At 40.6% G+C, this 17220-nt stretch overlaps 1 protein-coding gene across 4 annotated transcripts in view; it reads left to right on the top strand.

Moving 5' to 3' along the window:
- The window catches only part of acot7 (acyl-CoA thioesterase 7), a 55480-nt gene that overhangs the window by 3555 nt on the left and 34705 nt on the right, over window positions 1–17220 (top strand). For 2 of the 4 annotated variants that reach the window (XM_069723413.1, XM_069723415.1), the window contains 6 exons: window positions 381–498; window positions 2058–2214; window positions 12482–12573; window positions 12891–13005; window positions 13775–13789; window positions 13994–14080. In XM_069723413.1, the coding sequence (XP_069579514.1) occupies window positions 381–498; window positions 2058–2214; window positions 12482–12573; window positions 12891–13005; window positions 13775–13789; window positions 13994–14080 (584 nt within the window). The remainder of the gene's footprint in view (window positions 1–380; window positions 499–2057; window positions 2215–12481; window positions 12574–12890; window positions 13006–13774; window positions 13790–13993; window positions 14081–17220) is intronic. The other 2 variants (XM_069723414.1, XM_069723416.1) reach the window with 1 other exon arrangement.

Below are 17220 nucleotides of genomic sequence, written 5' to 3'. Positions count from 1 at the left end.
CTAACTACTTTTTATACTTGCTTCATGTAAATATTAGCTGAAATAAATTCAATAAATCTAGATATGTCCGGAGATTGAAATGTGCGTCGTAAATGCTCAGTGACTTGAATTAAAAAACACATTACCAACTGTTTGCACAGTTAGTTTTTCTGACCTCCAAGACAAGACAAGACTGAACTCAAGTTTTTGGCATTTAAAAAAATTAGTATCAAAGCACCACATGTTGTTACAGTAAGAAGGAAGCTGCATTCATGTCTTGGCAATGCCTCTTATGCCTCGGGGAACTCTAAAAACAGAACATGTGATTATAATACAATAAGCTAACAACGCCTAATCCTGCCATCAGATCCACATTCATGCTGAAGTATTCTCTTTGTTAGGATAATGCGGCCAGACGACGCCAACATTGTGGGCAACGTCCACGGCGGCATCATCCTCAAGATGGTGGAGGAAGCTGGATGCATCGTCGGTACGCGACACTGCAACACACAGAACGGGGTGAGAGACAAAAAACAAACAAACAATTTTAAAAGGTTTAAAAGGATTTGTTTCTTTTCAAAACACAGCTGGTCCAGCAATACAAAATGGATTAAAGTTAAGAAGGTCATATTAATAATATTAAAACTATGACAAATTTGCTCGGTCCATCTTGTTTACTGAAAATATAACGCTTCATCAAAATGTCTTATTTTCAAACTGCATGACTTCATGACTTCATTAATTAGTTTATGTTCACCATTGCCTCACTGAGATTAGTTTCCTTCCTCACTTTCCACCTGGTGAACTTTAGCCTGCTTTCAACTAATCCTCATTCTTATCATATTGTCCCAGTGATCTCTATTTCACTGCTCAGATAAAGGACACTAAAATAAAAGCATTCATGAATGGAACATTTTCATAGACATCCACTTCATAAACACAAATCAAACTTTTTAAACTTTAAAAATAAAAAAATACTTCCAGGTGTGTATCCTTAAAATAATCTCAAAGCCAAATTCAGTTCTAATTATTTATGCAGTGGTTATGTCATGGTATATGTTGTTAAATGTTTTAATCATTGGCACGGTCACTGATTTTTTTCACAACTCTATTACACTAAAAAATTAAAATAATTTAATTGAGCAGAATTTTATCCTGGTGTCTGTGATTGGTTGATTTTGAAGAATTAGAAATTTCCAACAGCTCACAATGAAGCATCTATTTCACTTGAGTAGTTATTACATAAAGTTAGTCCACATATCTTTATTTAGCAGGACAATGTAGAATTACAGAAGGAACTACTTTTTATAATTAACTGCATTGTTTCCTCACAGTGGTGTATTACTGAAGTGTTGTCATACTAAGAACCAAGTTTCTTCGGTCTATTCTTATCTTTTTACCCTGATTGCAAAAGTTTACATGTTTTAAGAGCATAACAGATTTATCTTTTGCAGACATCATGGTACTTTTAAACGAGTCAAAAGACTGTCGCCTCGTTGGGGAACTGGAGACATTATGGTCAAATGTTTGTGAAAAAGATTCCATCTGTTCTGTTTCTTCCTCTGGCTTTGCACTTCTGAATATTTTAAAACAATTGAAGTATATCATTTATGGAAATTGCTAATCCGATGAGTCTTCTTAAAAAACATCTTCCATAAACTAAGCCCACAGTCTTCCTCTTACATTGCCTGGCACTGATGTTGTTGATTTTTTTCTTCTGTCAGTAATTAAATATTGTAAAGTGAGTTTAAATCATTAAACTTGGTTGAATTGAACAGGTTAGAAACATTTTCCAATTGTAGTAAATACATTTAGAGATTATTTATATATTTTGCAGTAAAGCACAAACTGACCAACGGATACGCTAGTAGTGAAATAACAGGATAAATCAATACGAGTGACCAACTTTTCCAGCTGATTTTCTTTCAGAGCAAAGTTACCAGATGCTTACCAGTGCTGTTGCAGTCAAGTAACTGTTTATTTCATAGCATATTTAAAAAAAAAAAACAACTTAGATGTTGTAAATGCATGTATAGTACGTTTGCATGAGTTTTAGGCTTGCTGTTTTTCTTCCGTAGGACCGCTGTTTGGCAGCTCTGGTTCGGGTGGAGAGGACAGAGTTCCTGTCTCCCATGTTCATCGGCGAGGTCGCCCACGTCACCGCTGAGATCATGTACACCTCCAAGCACTCACTGGAAGTTCAGGTCAAAGTCATGGCGGAGAACATCCTCACAGGTGACTCATTCTGACCCCGACATTTACTCGTAGCAACACATGCCATGTTCAGGCCGTCATCAAACTGTTCCGTAATTTACATTGAGATTTGATTCAAAGCAAATGATTGAAATTTGGCCATTAATTACAGAAGTAATATTCATAATGCTGTTTCACCTCTGGTTCAGTATGATAAATTTAATGGTGATGATTGAGTTTTACATCCTCAATGATTTTGTTTAACCCTGCTTCCTCACCTGTACAGCAGTGTTCATCTTTAGCCTTATTCTTACCTGCATCACTACAGATGACAAAAAGAATGATAAGCATTTAAGTGCAAAGGTATTCAAGGACAGATAAACAGACAGACACACATTTGGCAACATAGTATGACCGCAAAGTGTGTGATACACCCACCAGTCCACTAGAGGGCAGTGTGACAGTTTCACAGCTTGCTGTGCTATAGGACAACAACAACGGGAAAAGCCCTTCCTTAGGGTTAGGATAAACAACACACAAAACAAAAAACACACATTCACTTTGTCCTCTCCTGGAGTCTGTGATTTACACCCTCCGACACCCCTCCAGCCTCCTTATATAAGAACTTCACAGCTTTTATACTTCGTCAAAAAAACATCTTAATTATCAGAGCAGTTGAAAGGTCAAATAATCAACTACTTGTTTCAGTTTTCATAATTTTTTCTTCAATCATCACTCTCTTTCTCACACTGATATTAGTATGCAATTGATGTCTCTCTTTTTCTTAACATGTGACACAGAAGGGAGAAAAGCTGAGTTAATGTGTTGTCTTTAAGAAACAAACAGATAAACACGTGGTGTAAATTTCAGCTGCATCCATAGTGCAAGAAGTGCATGGATGAAATGCATATGTGAGTATGGACGGCTGTAAACCGTTGATCACACGTTTAAACCTGTGAATGTCTGAAACAAAGTCACCTGGTCTCTTAAACTCCACTGCTGTGTCCTCAAGCTGCAGTCTGAATTGCACCTGTGCTTAAACCTAAACCCCACTGATAAGGCACTTAGACATCACTCTTATGCCACTTACAGACGTGGGGGTTAGTCAGCATCTGCAAGCCCTTTGCCACTAGCCCCTTACCTTTGCTCAATATTAAGATGCTCCCCCTCCAGCTGCACCAAACATCATCACTTACATTAGTCCTTTATCTACTATGTGTGTACAGAAGCAACTCCGATCAAGCAAAATGCTGGATGCTTTCATAGCCTCTTGCCAGACGAATTTTATTAAATGCTGCATGCTTTTATTAAACTATATTACATTTATTAGCTGTTTCAGCTGCAAGCTGTCTCTTTATCTCCCTGTAATGCACAAAATTTAAATCAGAGAATGTTCTGAATTTGGAATTGGCCATGTGGGTTGAAAAATGTATTTTCTTAAAGCTTCCAGGTAATCATTAATGTAGTTTTGTTACTAACTGTATATGAGTATATATGCAGCCGATATTTTATTTTACATTACGCACTATCCTGCTGCCAATTGTTCGTGGTCAGTTGTTTTCATTTAGAAAGTTCTCATTTTATCTAAATGATGTGATTGTTTGCTTTTTGACCAGAAGAGGGAAGCACACAATAAGCAAAGAGAGGAATAGAGAGTAAGAGCCATGTTTGTTTCTGGAGTATTTGCCAACCGATGTAATCTGTAATTCTTGTTTATTATTAAGATGTACACATAAAAGCACACATGTTTGTATAGAGGCTTACACACACACTTCTCAGAGTCCCTCGAGTAAAGATGCAGGAAGGCCACATTGGACCGACCTAGTCTTATACCTGAACCTTTAAATGCCAGTGAAACCAGTGATGCACACTGTCTGTAGCAAACAAATGTCACGTGCTGACTCCGCTGCAACTGCTTGAATTCATAAAAAAGTGGGCTATGTCAACACCTATTAATACAAGTAAAGGCTCACTTACAATGTATCATTGACCTGCAAGTTATAGATGAGTTTGAGCAACATAGGTGCAGTTTTTTGACACAAAAAAGCGAATCTTGTCAGTCCGTGTTCTTATTTTTTAAATGAATTACTTGGTAGAAAGTATATGGCATTAAAGTAACCTGTCCATCTTCTGCTGCATGAAATTAAAGATTAAGGATCAGAGAATGAGGCAGACTGAGGGAGACAGGATGGGATTGAGACAGAAAGACAGATTAAAGGAGAGAAGCAGATAGACGTATAGATGGGCTACGAGATAGCAAAGAGACAGAAAGAGGAAAAAAAGAGTGACAGTAGGAAAGAGATAGAAAGAAGGATGATGGGAAGGAGGCGTGAGAAACAAAAGAAGTATCCCCTAGACAGCCGTTTCCCTAGCAACAGGCTTATACTGGTTGGTTGGCTGGTTGCTGGGCTGGAAAAAGGTAGACGGAGGCGGAGGCAGAGATATGAGGTGACAGGTGGAAAGCAGGGTACATATATGCAGGCATCAGCATAGGCAGCCCAATACAGTACATGGCCTGTCAGGAAGGACCCTTGAAGAGGGGAGATCAGGGGTTCTTCTCAAGGATGTGTCCTCAGTAGGACGGGTCCTTCTAAGTCAGGTCCTTCAGAGGGAAGGCAAGACTCCTTCATAGCATTCAAAGTACAATTAATGGAACAGACTAGCATGTCTTCTTTTTCTTTGTCTTACATTTTTTCTCTGCTTTCTTCTTCTTAGTTTGCCTTGTTAGGTTTTCATTACAGGATTTTAGATATGACAGTGTTTGAATGTATAGTATACGTAGATCTGTTTGTTTAAATGTAATTTAAGATGGCGACTTCTTCAATAATTTTATTTTATGAATGTAAAATTTGGCTGATCAGCAAATTGATGATATATCGTGAAATTGCTGGATAAATTATGATTGTTGAAAATTAATAATAATTCATATTCTTTAAGTAAAATGATCTCACCAAAGTACATTTTAAGATCCAACTAAAAATCAGCCCAAAACATTGTCTCTCTAAACCTAGAAAGTTTTAGTGTTTCTACCATATAATTACGAAAAGAGCATTTGTATTCTGTGTAAGGAATATATTTACAAATAATGAAATTTATCAGATAGAATCTACGTATATTTTACATACAGGTTTTTTGATTTTCTTAGTCAACATGTATTTGAAGGGACAGATAGAGAGTCCAAGATATACATCACTGAAAAGGTCCTACCCTCATACATGCGGATAGGATGCTTTAAAGACAGGGAGGATACATTTGATGCAGCCTGTCTGAACAAAGGACCGTGACCTTGGTAGAATTTCAAAGGGTCCTAGATGTTGGAACAGCCCTTTGCAGGCTGTTTGATGACATAGTGTCCTAGAAATGCAGCCTACAAAGGACGCATCCTTGAGATTTAGACACAACCCAGGAAGAGAGTGCATGGACTGAATACGGTCAAGTCAGCGTTTGGCTTAATGCACATTACATGATTTACTGTGTGATTCCGTGCAATTACAACAATGTTGTGGTAGCATTTTTAATTAAATGAAATCCAGGTTTTATTTTTGTACTCTGTATTTGTTCATATATTAGGCAAAAACAATGATTAAATGATGCCCTTGCCAAGAAATCCTGATGCATTGTTATAAATATCAAATATTTGCACTTACAGAAGCAGAAAATCCAAAGTTTTAGTGTCAGAAACTTACACAATGCACAAACTGGTAGTTCCACTAACTATCATTTTTTCCACCATTTCCAGGTCTGTTCGTAGTGCATAACTGTGATTGTATAAACAAAGAAGAAATAGAGTAAATAGTTCTGAAGTTTGAAGTGTAGGTTCAGTGTCAGAGCAGCGTGGGTGTAGAGGAGCGTAGCTGTAGCTCGTGTTGAGAGCGGGCTTGGAGTTGAGTTCCTCTGAGACATCTAACCAAACACAACATCTGTAGTGGGATCTCGCCACATTATAGCCCAAATTATGCAAATGGACACTATGATGACACTGACTCATATTTATCAGCAACATGTGTCAGTCTAGCAAAAAGAAAAGCGCAAAAAATATAAACCATCTCAACTGGAACTGAAATGAAATACAAGTAAATTTGCAGCTTGCTGGTATATTAGGTCATATCTATGGGAAGTGGGTCACATGCGGTACTGAATGACGGCGTCGACACAGCTGCTATCCATATAAACCTATGCATGTGTGTTTTAATGGGCCTATTTATATCCAAACCTCAGTAGAATAAACTCAGTTGTTGGACTCATGTTTTGGTTTGTGTACATGTTTAGGTTTCCTAAATGTGAAAAAAGGCGAAGTTGGATGTGTGCTTCGGTTTGTGCTTTGCATAATTTTGCGAAATGTGTGTTTGCACGTGTATTTCATATATGCATGTGTGCGTATATGTGTGTGTGTTTTTATCAGTGTTTGGCCCTTTAAAAGGTTCCTGCGGGGCCGAGGGGGAAGAGAAGATAACGGGAGCAGACATTATTTGCTTCTGTCATGTCGGCTTAGCATCAGGCCCCACACACTGTGGCCCAGTCAGACACGGACGCCAAGTGTATGTACCTGCACACATGCTCCGACACGACGTGCGCACGTACCCAGCGCACACACACATGGTTGTGTAGGGACGACCTGTGTACGCATACAGAGCCTGAAATGCTGACACATTCAACACAAAAAAAGTCACACACCTACACATTCTCACACCCACACAGATGCACACTGAATACACACACATACTTCCTCTCTTAGTAGAAGTCTCATACCAAGGCAGGGCGGCCACGGGTGTACACATTCCTGATCAGATCTTTTCCCAGGCAAAAGGTTGATGGATGGCTTAAACAGGAACACAGAAGAAGGAACTTTACTGTTTAGTGAATATGCAGTTTGTGTTTGTGTATTTTCATGTGCTGTTGCGTACATCAGAAAGTGTGTGTTTGTGCAGCCATGCATATTTTTGTAGCTTTGCGCCCACTTAAACAGGCTTTCTACTTGTATATTACATTCTCTGCGCACGCATCCTTGCATTTATGCATTTATGTTTATTTCGTGTGTGTGTGTGTGTGTGTGTGCTGGGGGAGGAGACAAGCATCCAGGTTCCACAGTCAGTCAGGCAGCATCTCGTCAGGCAGGCCTCAGTCACAGACCCCTAGGGTAAGGCTGCCTACTGTGGGCACGAGCCGTGATGATTGTCCCCGCTGGGGGGATTGCACATGCGTACTAACACACACAGTCAGACCTACACAGCAGACACAGATTTATATATATCCGCGTATGAACACACAGGCTTGAAAATGCCCATACATACCTAGAAAACAGCACACAGTTGCACTCACCCTACACTTTACAGAACTGCATGTGCACCGACATACACACGCACAAACACATACATACAATCAGACGTTTGCACACACACAAAGGCCCAAAGATCTGCAGGTTATAACCATGCAGATTAAAAAAGAAAAAAAAAAAAAAAAAGACATTCATATGAATACACATGTGTTTGTGCTCAGCCACACGTGGAGCAAACACACGTTCACAAAATTCCCACAGAGGTAGTGCTGCTCATATTGCATGCACACTCAGGCGCACATTTGCATAAACACAGCATACACAGATCGTGTCCCCTCAACACACACATACACATGCATAGACAGAGTGGAGAGCAATGCATTGTGGGATGAGGCTTAAAATACTGTAAGCATGACAGTTCTTGTCATGATCCCGGTAAGTCACACAACCGCACATACTGAAAGAGTGAACATACACAGTTAAAATTCATTGTTTTAGGCCTATTAAGCTCTGCAGCTCATTGACAAAATGAACCATGCTTCTCTTTGTTATTGAATTCTTAGTCATTAGTCGTCATTAACAACCATAGAAGGTGAAATGAGATGTGTGATCCCATGTTTAAATTTGTGAATCTAAATTTAAACACAGAATGAAATATGTATAACTCATAAGACCTCCAGCAATAAAGTATGACGACATATCTAATGTTTGTAACAGGATGCTGCCAAGGAATAATGGTTAGTTAAGTACACCAAAGATTTGTTTATGTAGAGCCACTCTGGAGTCTGTCAACTGTGGAGCCGCTGTCTTCTAGCTGGATCTCTCAGAAAAAACAAAAACAATACATAAATCTGAGTGCTGACCACTTAAATTATGCAGCCATGTTTAAATTGCGTAATGGATATTCCTTTTTTACTCAGATAGCTCAGTCCCCAAAACTGTACTGCTGCCATGATTTAATCTATTCCTATCAGGCTGTAACATCCCACAGTGGGACTGTAGTGTAGTTAAAAGTAATGGAGCCTTGGCACAGCACAATGGAAAATCTGTGGTTTTGATCATGTGGATCAAGCAAAAGCAAAGCGATCCTCTCTGCATTGTCTCGCAGGCTGGAACATGCTGTTCAGGAAGTAGAAAAGAAAAATAAGGGTTTTTTTTTTCTGCTCCAAGGAAGAATTAAGGGTAGTGAGTGAGAGACAAAGGGGAGAGCAGAGGGGTGAATGAGTAAAAGACAGCAATAAATCAAGTGAAACTGCTTGAGGTGAAAGAAAGGGATGAGGGCAAACGGACAGAGAGGGAAAGCCAAAGGGAAGGAGGAAAGAGGAAGAAAGGAACAAGAAGATGAAAGATCAAAGGTTTAGAATTGTTCAGACTGGGATTCACAACTGTTCAGTCTTTGAGATCAGAAAACATGCATTCAGGAAATTAAAACAATTGCATGAAGTCATGATTGATGCCTTAAACTTAGATCAAAGGAGATTGGATGATGCATAAGTCTTGCTGGAGGGACGTTTCCCCCACTTAAGCACCCATGTGAATACTCCAATCAGAACCCCCAAATGGTCTCATTCAAAATGTAATATGACAGAGCATGGTGTTTGGGAATTCTGCTGCCTATCATGCTGTTAAGAAAAGGACAGACTGCCTGTGTGTGGAAGCCTGCTCAACAACAGCAGCTGGTTTGTTTGCTAGTTAGGGCCCGAGCGCCGATGGTGTGAAAGCCCTATTGTTATTCAACCGATTATTATTCTCGTTCCTTATTTTTCTCAGCAAAGAACTGCATTTTTGGAGGCTCATGAAACTCATGAAAGTTGGCAATCACGTCTCTCCCGGCAAAAATTTCATATTCTACTGGAGTCACGAGTAGGCGTGGCCAAACGGCTACTAGCGCCCCCTACACAGATGCCCCGGCAGCTACATTTACATACATTCAGAAAAATCGGTGTACATGTGTATCACACCTAGACGTACAAAAAAGTTACATTGCACCATTACGTCAACTCGACAGGAAGTCCGCCATTTAGAATTTATTCGCCATTTTTGGCCATTAGCCCATGTTGTACGTTGTTGAACTCCTCCTAGAGATTTTGTTGGACCGACTTCAAATTGAGTCAGTTCACTCTTAACATGTTTGGGATGAAACGTTATCAAAAGAATTTGTTTGGCAGTTTGATGTTTCTCTGTGACACAGGAAGTTGATGTTTAAGGTCGAAGGCTGCTTGAAACCTCACGAAACGTGTGACATACATCCGGCGTGGTGAGACCACACATCTGATGTGTTTTGCGAGTGGGCGTGGCCAAACGGCTCGCTAGCGCCCCCTGAACTGCAGCTCCGGCACCGAGTTTCACATACATGCACCAAATTTGTTGGAAGTGTGTACCACACCGAGATGTACAAAAAAGTCTCTTGGCATCATCAACTTGTTTTTGTCGATCGGTGTGCCCGTGGCGTGGCGGCCATTTTGAGCATCTCGCCATGAAACTACAAGTGACTGTCACTTTTATGTACATATTCCAATCTTCCTCAAACATTACATCTTTTATAACAGTCCCACCCTGAAGACACCTGTATGGTAATATTTGCTCATAGACGTAGTGCCCCCCGCTGGAGACAGGAAACGAGATAATAATCAAAACTGCAAGTGTGGACATGCGGTCTCTCGCGTGCTGCCAGCGGCCCCGACCCGATCCCCAACGTGCAGCGTGCGAGGGCCTGCACATCACTGCTTACAGTTTTAATTAATATTTTTGTTCTGTAATCAGCTCACAGGTTAAGGTTTTGGTGATCGACACATCAGCAGTCAGATGACTTTTTTTTTTGCTGCTGTGTTTACATCAGTGTGTTTTACTCCTGCTTTTGTTAAAGTTGTCTCAGTTTGCTTACATTATACTCTGGTGGTAATCTCAGCCAAGAATCGTCTGATGTGTGATATCCTGCCTCTCACGTGCAGTTGTCGTATTGCACGTTAATGCTGCCCTGCTAAATATCCGTCACACAGCCATCCTGTTCACCCTCAATTTAAAAGTACCTGCCACTGCCATGTCCCATTTGTTTCAGATGTCATTATGGCTGCCACTGTGACCATTTAGATTCACAGGGCCCCTTGTTCTTAAGCTGCCACCAGGTGAACATGAAAAATCATGCACAAAAACATTCAGTCAGTGTTTTGAGCACTCAGAGTGAAATTTGAGCAGATTTGTGGAACTTGTGTTCACTGTGGATGAGGCCAAAATGTTCCTCTTCAGTAATTCATTAATCCTAACTAAGTAAGCCAGCTGTCCCTTGTGCTAAGTGAGATCCTTTTGTGACTGAATTCAGTTATCTGCGATCAAGTGTCACAAAGAAACCAACACATACAACGAGCCAGTTTTCTCAGTAATGATCCATTTTTTTTGTAGGCATTTTACAAGGCTAACAAGGTGAATTTCAGTTGGTAAGTAAGGTCAGCCTCAATGTTGTTTTCCCTCAACAATGTGCTCAATTTTGTGAGCATGAAGAGGAAGATAATGTGCTTTTTCTTTATTGGACATACTGTGAAGGATAAAGGGGTGCAGTCCAGGCGATGACATGGTCAAATATTGACATTGACCTCATTTGATGCAGAGGGATTTCAAATTCAAAGCCAGTTTCCTGGATCCGCTCTGGTCAAAAAGGTCATCGGCCGGACTGGGACGGGTTCTTAGACGGCCGGTTCATTCTGGTGCTTCCCCCCTTTTATCTCTCTCTCATTCCTCCCTCCATCCCAAACACAGTTCACTTAAAAGGTCTAGCAGGAGCTAATAATAGACCAGAGTCACTCAGTCTTGGGTAGAGTCAAGGATATGTAAATATGCCTCCCTTTCTCCTGTGGGCAACTTCCTGGTTGCTGGCAAGAGCGGGAGCCAATGAAAGGAGAGGAGGAGAGGAGCGTGGTTGGCATGGCAACGGGGCCCGGCTGTCTGCACAGTTTTAACTCGGGTGTAAAATGCAAATGTTATTTCCCAAGAGTAGCTTGCCATAAGCCGCTGCTCCCACTCTCTTCTCTTAACTTCACGTCCTTGTGCAAAGTCTCTCCGGCTGGTGCACACATTAATGGCTCAGGTCTCCATTTTTTATTAAGACTGTTTTGTTTATGAGATGTCTTATTTTTTTATGTTGCTGCTGTGCTCATTTAGTAAGTTTCTATTTATTTTGCTCAAGTAGAGACAGTAAAAAAGTTACACTTAAATAAAAGAAGTTTCTCTGGCTCGTCAGATGTTGCAGCCACAAGTCAGAGCCGGTGTCACTTAAAGACAGTGATTTGATTTCAACCTGCTGGCCCTGCGCTGTCTTTAATCTGTGTGCCTCCCTCGTGTGCCATAAAAACACCACCTCAAAATAGCCCCTCCATCTCTGTTAGCGAATTAAGTGAAAAAGTGTGGGCAGAATAGAACAGATATCACTATGACAACCTCTCTGCCTGATTGCCATGAGATGTGATTTCCATGAGTTTTGTCCTTTGATCTTCTGGTTCTTAACTTTCTGTTGGAAGGCAGAGCCGATGGTGTAGCCTCCAATCACAAAAATGCTTCATGTATACACAGCATATGTATTTGTATGGATATTTTAATGAGTGTGTTGCCATGGTATTTAATCCATTTTTTAATTACAACATAAAAATGCAGAAAGTTCTGGATTTACGGATTTTGCGAAACCTTGCGCAGTGAATGTGAGCTTGTTGTCTGAGTAGACAAGAACACTTTGAACAAAGTCTTCATTTGTTTGCTCCCCCTTTGTTTGCAGAAGAAAGGCTTATCTACAGGCAGCACCAGTGGATTTGTTAAAAACTGAATGGCCTTTTATTGGGGTAATAATAAAAGTGTCTGTTTTGACAACAGCCATTTTAAAATTGTCTGCTCCATTGTTGTTTCATTTGAAAGACGTGTCAAAATGTCTTGCCCATTGGTTTACACTCACAAAACTCTTGTCTGTTTAATTGGTAGGAAAAAAGCTGTTAAATTCCTGACTGACATTTTCCTTGTGATGAGTGTTCAACCTTTTCTCTCCGACTGCAGGTGCCAAAAAGCTGGCCAACAAGGCAGCGCTGTGGTACGTCCCCTGTTCTCTGCAGAATGTCGACAAGATCATGGAGGTGCCGCCCATCAAGGTACACGGAAACTTGGTCGCTGAGCTCTAAATGTACTGAAGTGTGGCATTTTACTTCTCTCGGTCTCTGTGACTCGCTCCCCCCACATGTATTTAAGAAATGGCATGACCAGAAGTCAAGGTGAGGAAATCCACAGGAGAGGCCCTCTGGTCAGGAAAGAAAATACTGACATTTAACAGGGTGAAAAAGTCCCTTTCACCCATCTTTGTCTTAAATGTCAACGTGTTTTAAGTCTTTGATTATGCTCCATGCACTCATGCGGAGACTGCGTGTATAGACCTGTGTATATGTTCATACTGTGTATGTTCTCTTTATAGTATGCAAGTGCAGAACAAGAGGAGGAGGGCAAGAAGCGCTACGACGCTCAGAAGATGGAGAGACAAGAGACCAAAGCAAGGATTGAAGAGGTGGTGCCACCGCCACTAAACCCAGGTAACGTATCACCGTCAAGGTCCCAACTCAAATTGTCTCTTATAGCTTATGCTAATAATGTGTTGTCATCAGAAGTGTCATTATGGTTTAAACTGAAATTACTGTACAATTACACTCAACAAAACTATGAACGCAACATTTCTAGGACTTCTTCTTTGCTCACAAAAGTATGATTATTGCATTGGTGTTCTTTGGACTGGTCTATGGCACTATGTCACTGCCATACTGGTCACAATAAGGGGACACTCTAAAATGTGTAGTTGTATCATAAATCATTTATGTTTTTGTTTAGGTAACGATGTCATTGCAAGGTGCATGCAACAAGATGTTAATTAGACACATTAGCACCTACAATAAAGAACACAATGTTCTACTCGTACTTCCACTCCTGCAAGTTTTACAACTCAGTGCTGCAAGTATTTTTACCGCCTTTGAAATTTGTTAAATGTGTACGGCTGAATTCAGACATTCAGATGAGTTATTTACTCATATGCTGTGAAACTATTTTCTCCAGAGATATTATTGTGAACGTTCCCTCGATGGCTCTCTGTGATTGTTTTTTGGTGCACTGTTGGACACTTGTGCCTTCCTCTAAATAGTAGAAATGGGCAACTTTAACATGTATAAGACACACATAAAAGAACTTCAAGTTTTATATAAAAAAAACAAACCCTGTTCATCAAAGTTTTTTTTTTTGCTGTGTAACTTTTCATTCAACCAGAGTAAAATTGTTTTCTCATTTTAATTTTGACACATTGGCTCACCACAGAGGATCCAGCAAAAGGTATGTGAGCTAGATTCACTGGTAGATTGTCAATACGTTGCAGTGGTTGGCATACATCAAAGAATGTATTTTTTGTTGGTATTGGCTTACTAGTACACTAGTACACATAATTATTATTTAATGCAGAAATCATCAAATTTGTTTTCATATTTCTTTAATTGGGTTTGTTGAGTATGCATGTGCACTTGTATGTTTGTGTTGCAGAACGGCACACAATCGGCTTCAGCCAGTCCAGTTTGATCCAGCTGGTGGGCCCTTCAGACTGCTCACTACACAACTATGTTCATGGAGGTGAGTCTGGTTCTTTGTCATTTCTCTGTATTTTGATCAGTAAGTGAACAGTTTGTTTTCTGTCTTAATAGTGGAAAGTTGTAAAATCAGTTTCAGAGTAGGTCACCAATATGTGTCTGAGAAAACTGTGGATTAAGCAACTCTTTTGATATTATAATGTAAGGAGACACTTGTAGTGTGAAACCAACTGAGAATACTTGGGCTGCCCTCGCCCGAAGATTCTCTTTGCAGACTAATACTTGTTGTTACACTCTGTTACATTACATAGAAATACTAAACTTTCATAATGAAATATAACTTCAATTAAAACTGCAAGCAGTGATGTACGGGTCCTCGCACTACCGCGTGCCGCCTCCCCGAAGCCGCCTCCCCTAAGCCGCCTCCCCGACGTGCAGCACGCGAGGGACCGCGTATCTCAGCTTAAAGTTGCTATTTTTGTATCGTTTCCTGTCTCCAGCAGGGGGCGATGGCGAGCCGTTTGGCCACGCCCACTCGCAAAACACATCAGATGTATCGTTTCACCACGCCGGATGTATGTCACACGTTTCATGAGGTTTCAAGCATCCTTTGACCTTAAACATCAACTTCCTGTGTTACGGCGAGACATCAAATTTTTGCCGCATCGTCACGGCGACGCCCATTGACAAAGTCGAACGAATGTCTCAATATATCATCAACTACATGTTCAGGTTATTGTGACCCGACTTTACGTTCATGTGATCAACCAGCTCGACGTAGAACGTGAAAGTATGAAAAGTGTCCCTAAGTGGCGACTAAATTCAAACTGGTGGACTTCCTGTCGAGTTGACGTAATGGTGCAATATAACTTTTTTGTGCGTCGAGGTGTGATACACATGTCCACCGGATTTCATGAATTTAGGTAAATGTGGCCGCCGGGGCATCTCTAGGGGGCGCTCTCGAGCCATTTGGCCACGCCCACTCGCAACTCCACCAGAATACGACATTTTTCCCAGGGAGACGTGTGTGTATGCACTTTGATGAGGTTTTGAATATGATAAAGCCTCCAAAAAGACAAATCACTTTACATAAGAATAAGAACGTCGAACGTCCAAGAACATTTTTACGAAAAACAATAGGGCTTTCGCACCGATTCTCGGTGCTCGGGCCCTAACAAGCACATACATAATTCAAGCCACCTGTGTTAACACCTGTGCTAAAGGCAAAAACAGTAACGATTTTGAAAGTGTTGTAACAACCAGCCAGGAGACTGAACATTTGATTGATTAATTTCAACACAGTAAATTGTATTTGAGCCTGATAGTGTCTGCTTCGAGGCTAATAACAGATTATTGACCGCCAAGGCATGGCAAGACGTGCCCCTGCCCGTGTGTGTGTGTGTGTGTGTGTGTGTGTGTGTGTGTGTGTGTGTGTGTGTGTGTGTGTGTGTGTGTGTGTGTGTGTGTGTGTGTGTGTGTGTGTGTGTGTGTGTGTGTGTGTGTGTGTTAACTATACCCTTTACTGTCTGGAGCAACTCTGTAGTTATTAGGCAGACCCACTGTCATAACGTTGCTTGAACAGGGCCTTAATTTCCTTATACGGCGCAGTGAACATCATGCACATAATTTGGAAAGATGTTATACTGAAACTTGTCCTTATCTGGACACTTTTTGGCAGATTGCAGTAACTTCATCACCAATGTTGGCATTCACTTTACAATACTGCAGCATACATCCTGCTAATGTTGCTTCTCACACGTGAGAGTTGCTCACTTCCCACAACGAGCACCCACCCAGGTTACCAACAACGCCACCTTCCCCGGCTCAACCGGTAACGAATCTCTCTGTAAGTTATAGCTAACATCTCTGACAAGGTGCAGTTGTTGTTTTTTCTTCTTGCGACTCAACAACTAATAAAAACTTGGTAGTTTAAGAATTTTCTGGTCAACTAATACTTAATCGACTATTTCGGGGCAACATAAGAGAAAACACACTTGAGAGCTGTAGGTTATTTAGAACATAATTATTTATTATCCACAACTAAAATTGAATTTATAGAATGGAAAAATGATAAAAACTGATAAATACATATAGAAGTACAATGTAAAACTATCAAATACTCACATATCATTTAACAGTTCAAACTAATTAAGGATGATTCCTCCACGAGGCCGGCCAGCTGTCGGAGACGGTTTGTCCCAGGTGAGATGGCTTCTGCATAGATTCTGCTGCTCCATCCATCCAGTTAGGCAGCTCTAAAGAACTTTCAGCCATTTTTAACTAATTCTTTTGGTTCTCCCACCAGACCCTGTACAAATGAGTCCTGTGGCTCTCTCAGCCCCTCATAAAACCAGTAGTGTCACCAGGAAACATGTTCAGACAAGTCATTTGTATACTTCCTGTCCACCACGAACACCAAGTGACAGGTGAAGAAAGTCAGTCATTTAGTTCTAGGCATTTTTCTCAGGTGTCTGTGGATGACACCACAGCTTAGGGACCAGTGAATTCGAAAAGTGTGAATTTGTTTTTCTGCCCTGCGGTTATCAAAATGAACTCCATTGTGTTCATAAACAATGGTTGATTGACGTACGTAAAATATTTTCTGAAATGCAGTGAGGGGTGCATGAAAACCTGTATACTAACAGGTGTGTCAGCCTTTACCTTTTCATGGTAAAGGCCACTGTTCAGCCTGGCCAACTTTTATACTTTTATACAGAAAGAATAGGCTGAAATGTATTTTTCTTTGGAGGGAAGCTACAATGCATTAAGCCTGCATGAGTGTGTTGGTTTGTTGATGTTTGCTACACTCCTACTGTATGTGTGGTTCTTACGCACCACACTGGCCAACCCTTTTTTAAGCTCTTGAAATTTAAACATAAGGTACAAAGAAAGAAACAAATATCTACATTGACTTCACTGAAGTACGGAGCAGTCAACTTGAATGTAAGTTTCTGTGGCATTAAAATCAATGCTTTGAGTTTTATTCAAATTTTAAATCCTACTGTTTGACCGATCTAGTTCTCACAGTGGCTGACAGATCATTTCATTCCTGTCAGACTTCTTTGTCATTCTCACACATTTAAAACAAAGAGCTCATGAGCTGCATCAGAATGTTTAGTATTCAAGGCAGGGACAAGCCAGAGTGTCCACGGTCTCGGTACAGTATGGAAATGCTGCAGGGGG

The sequence above is a fragment of the Brachyistius frenatus genome, unplaced genomic scaffold (assembly GCF_029030835.1).
Source record: "Brachyistius frenatus isolate BFR_SWC_R1_liver_20210118 unplaced genomic scaffold, ASM2903083v1 Contig_327, whole genome shotgun sequence".
Classification (NCBI taxonomy): domain Eukaryota; kingdom Metazoa; phylum Chordata; class Actinopteri; family Embiotocidae; genus Brachyistius; species Brachyistius frenatus.
This window is presented reverse-complemented; position numbering and strand designations above follow the sequence as displayed.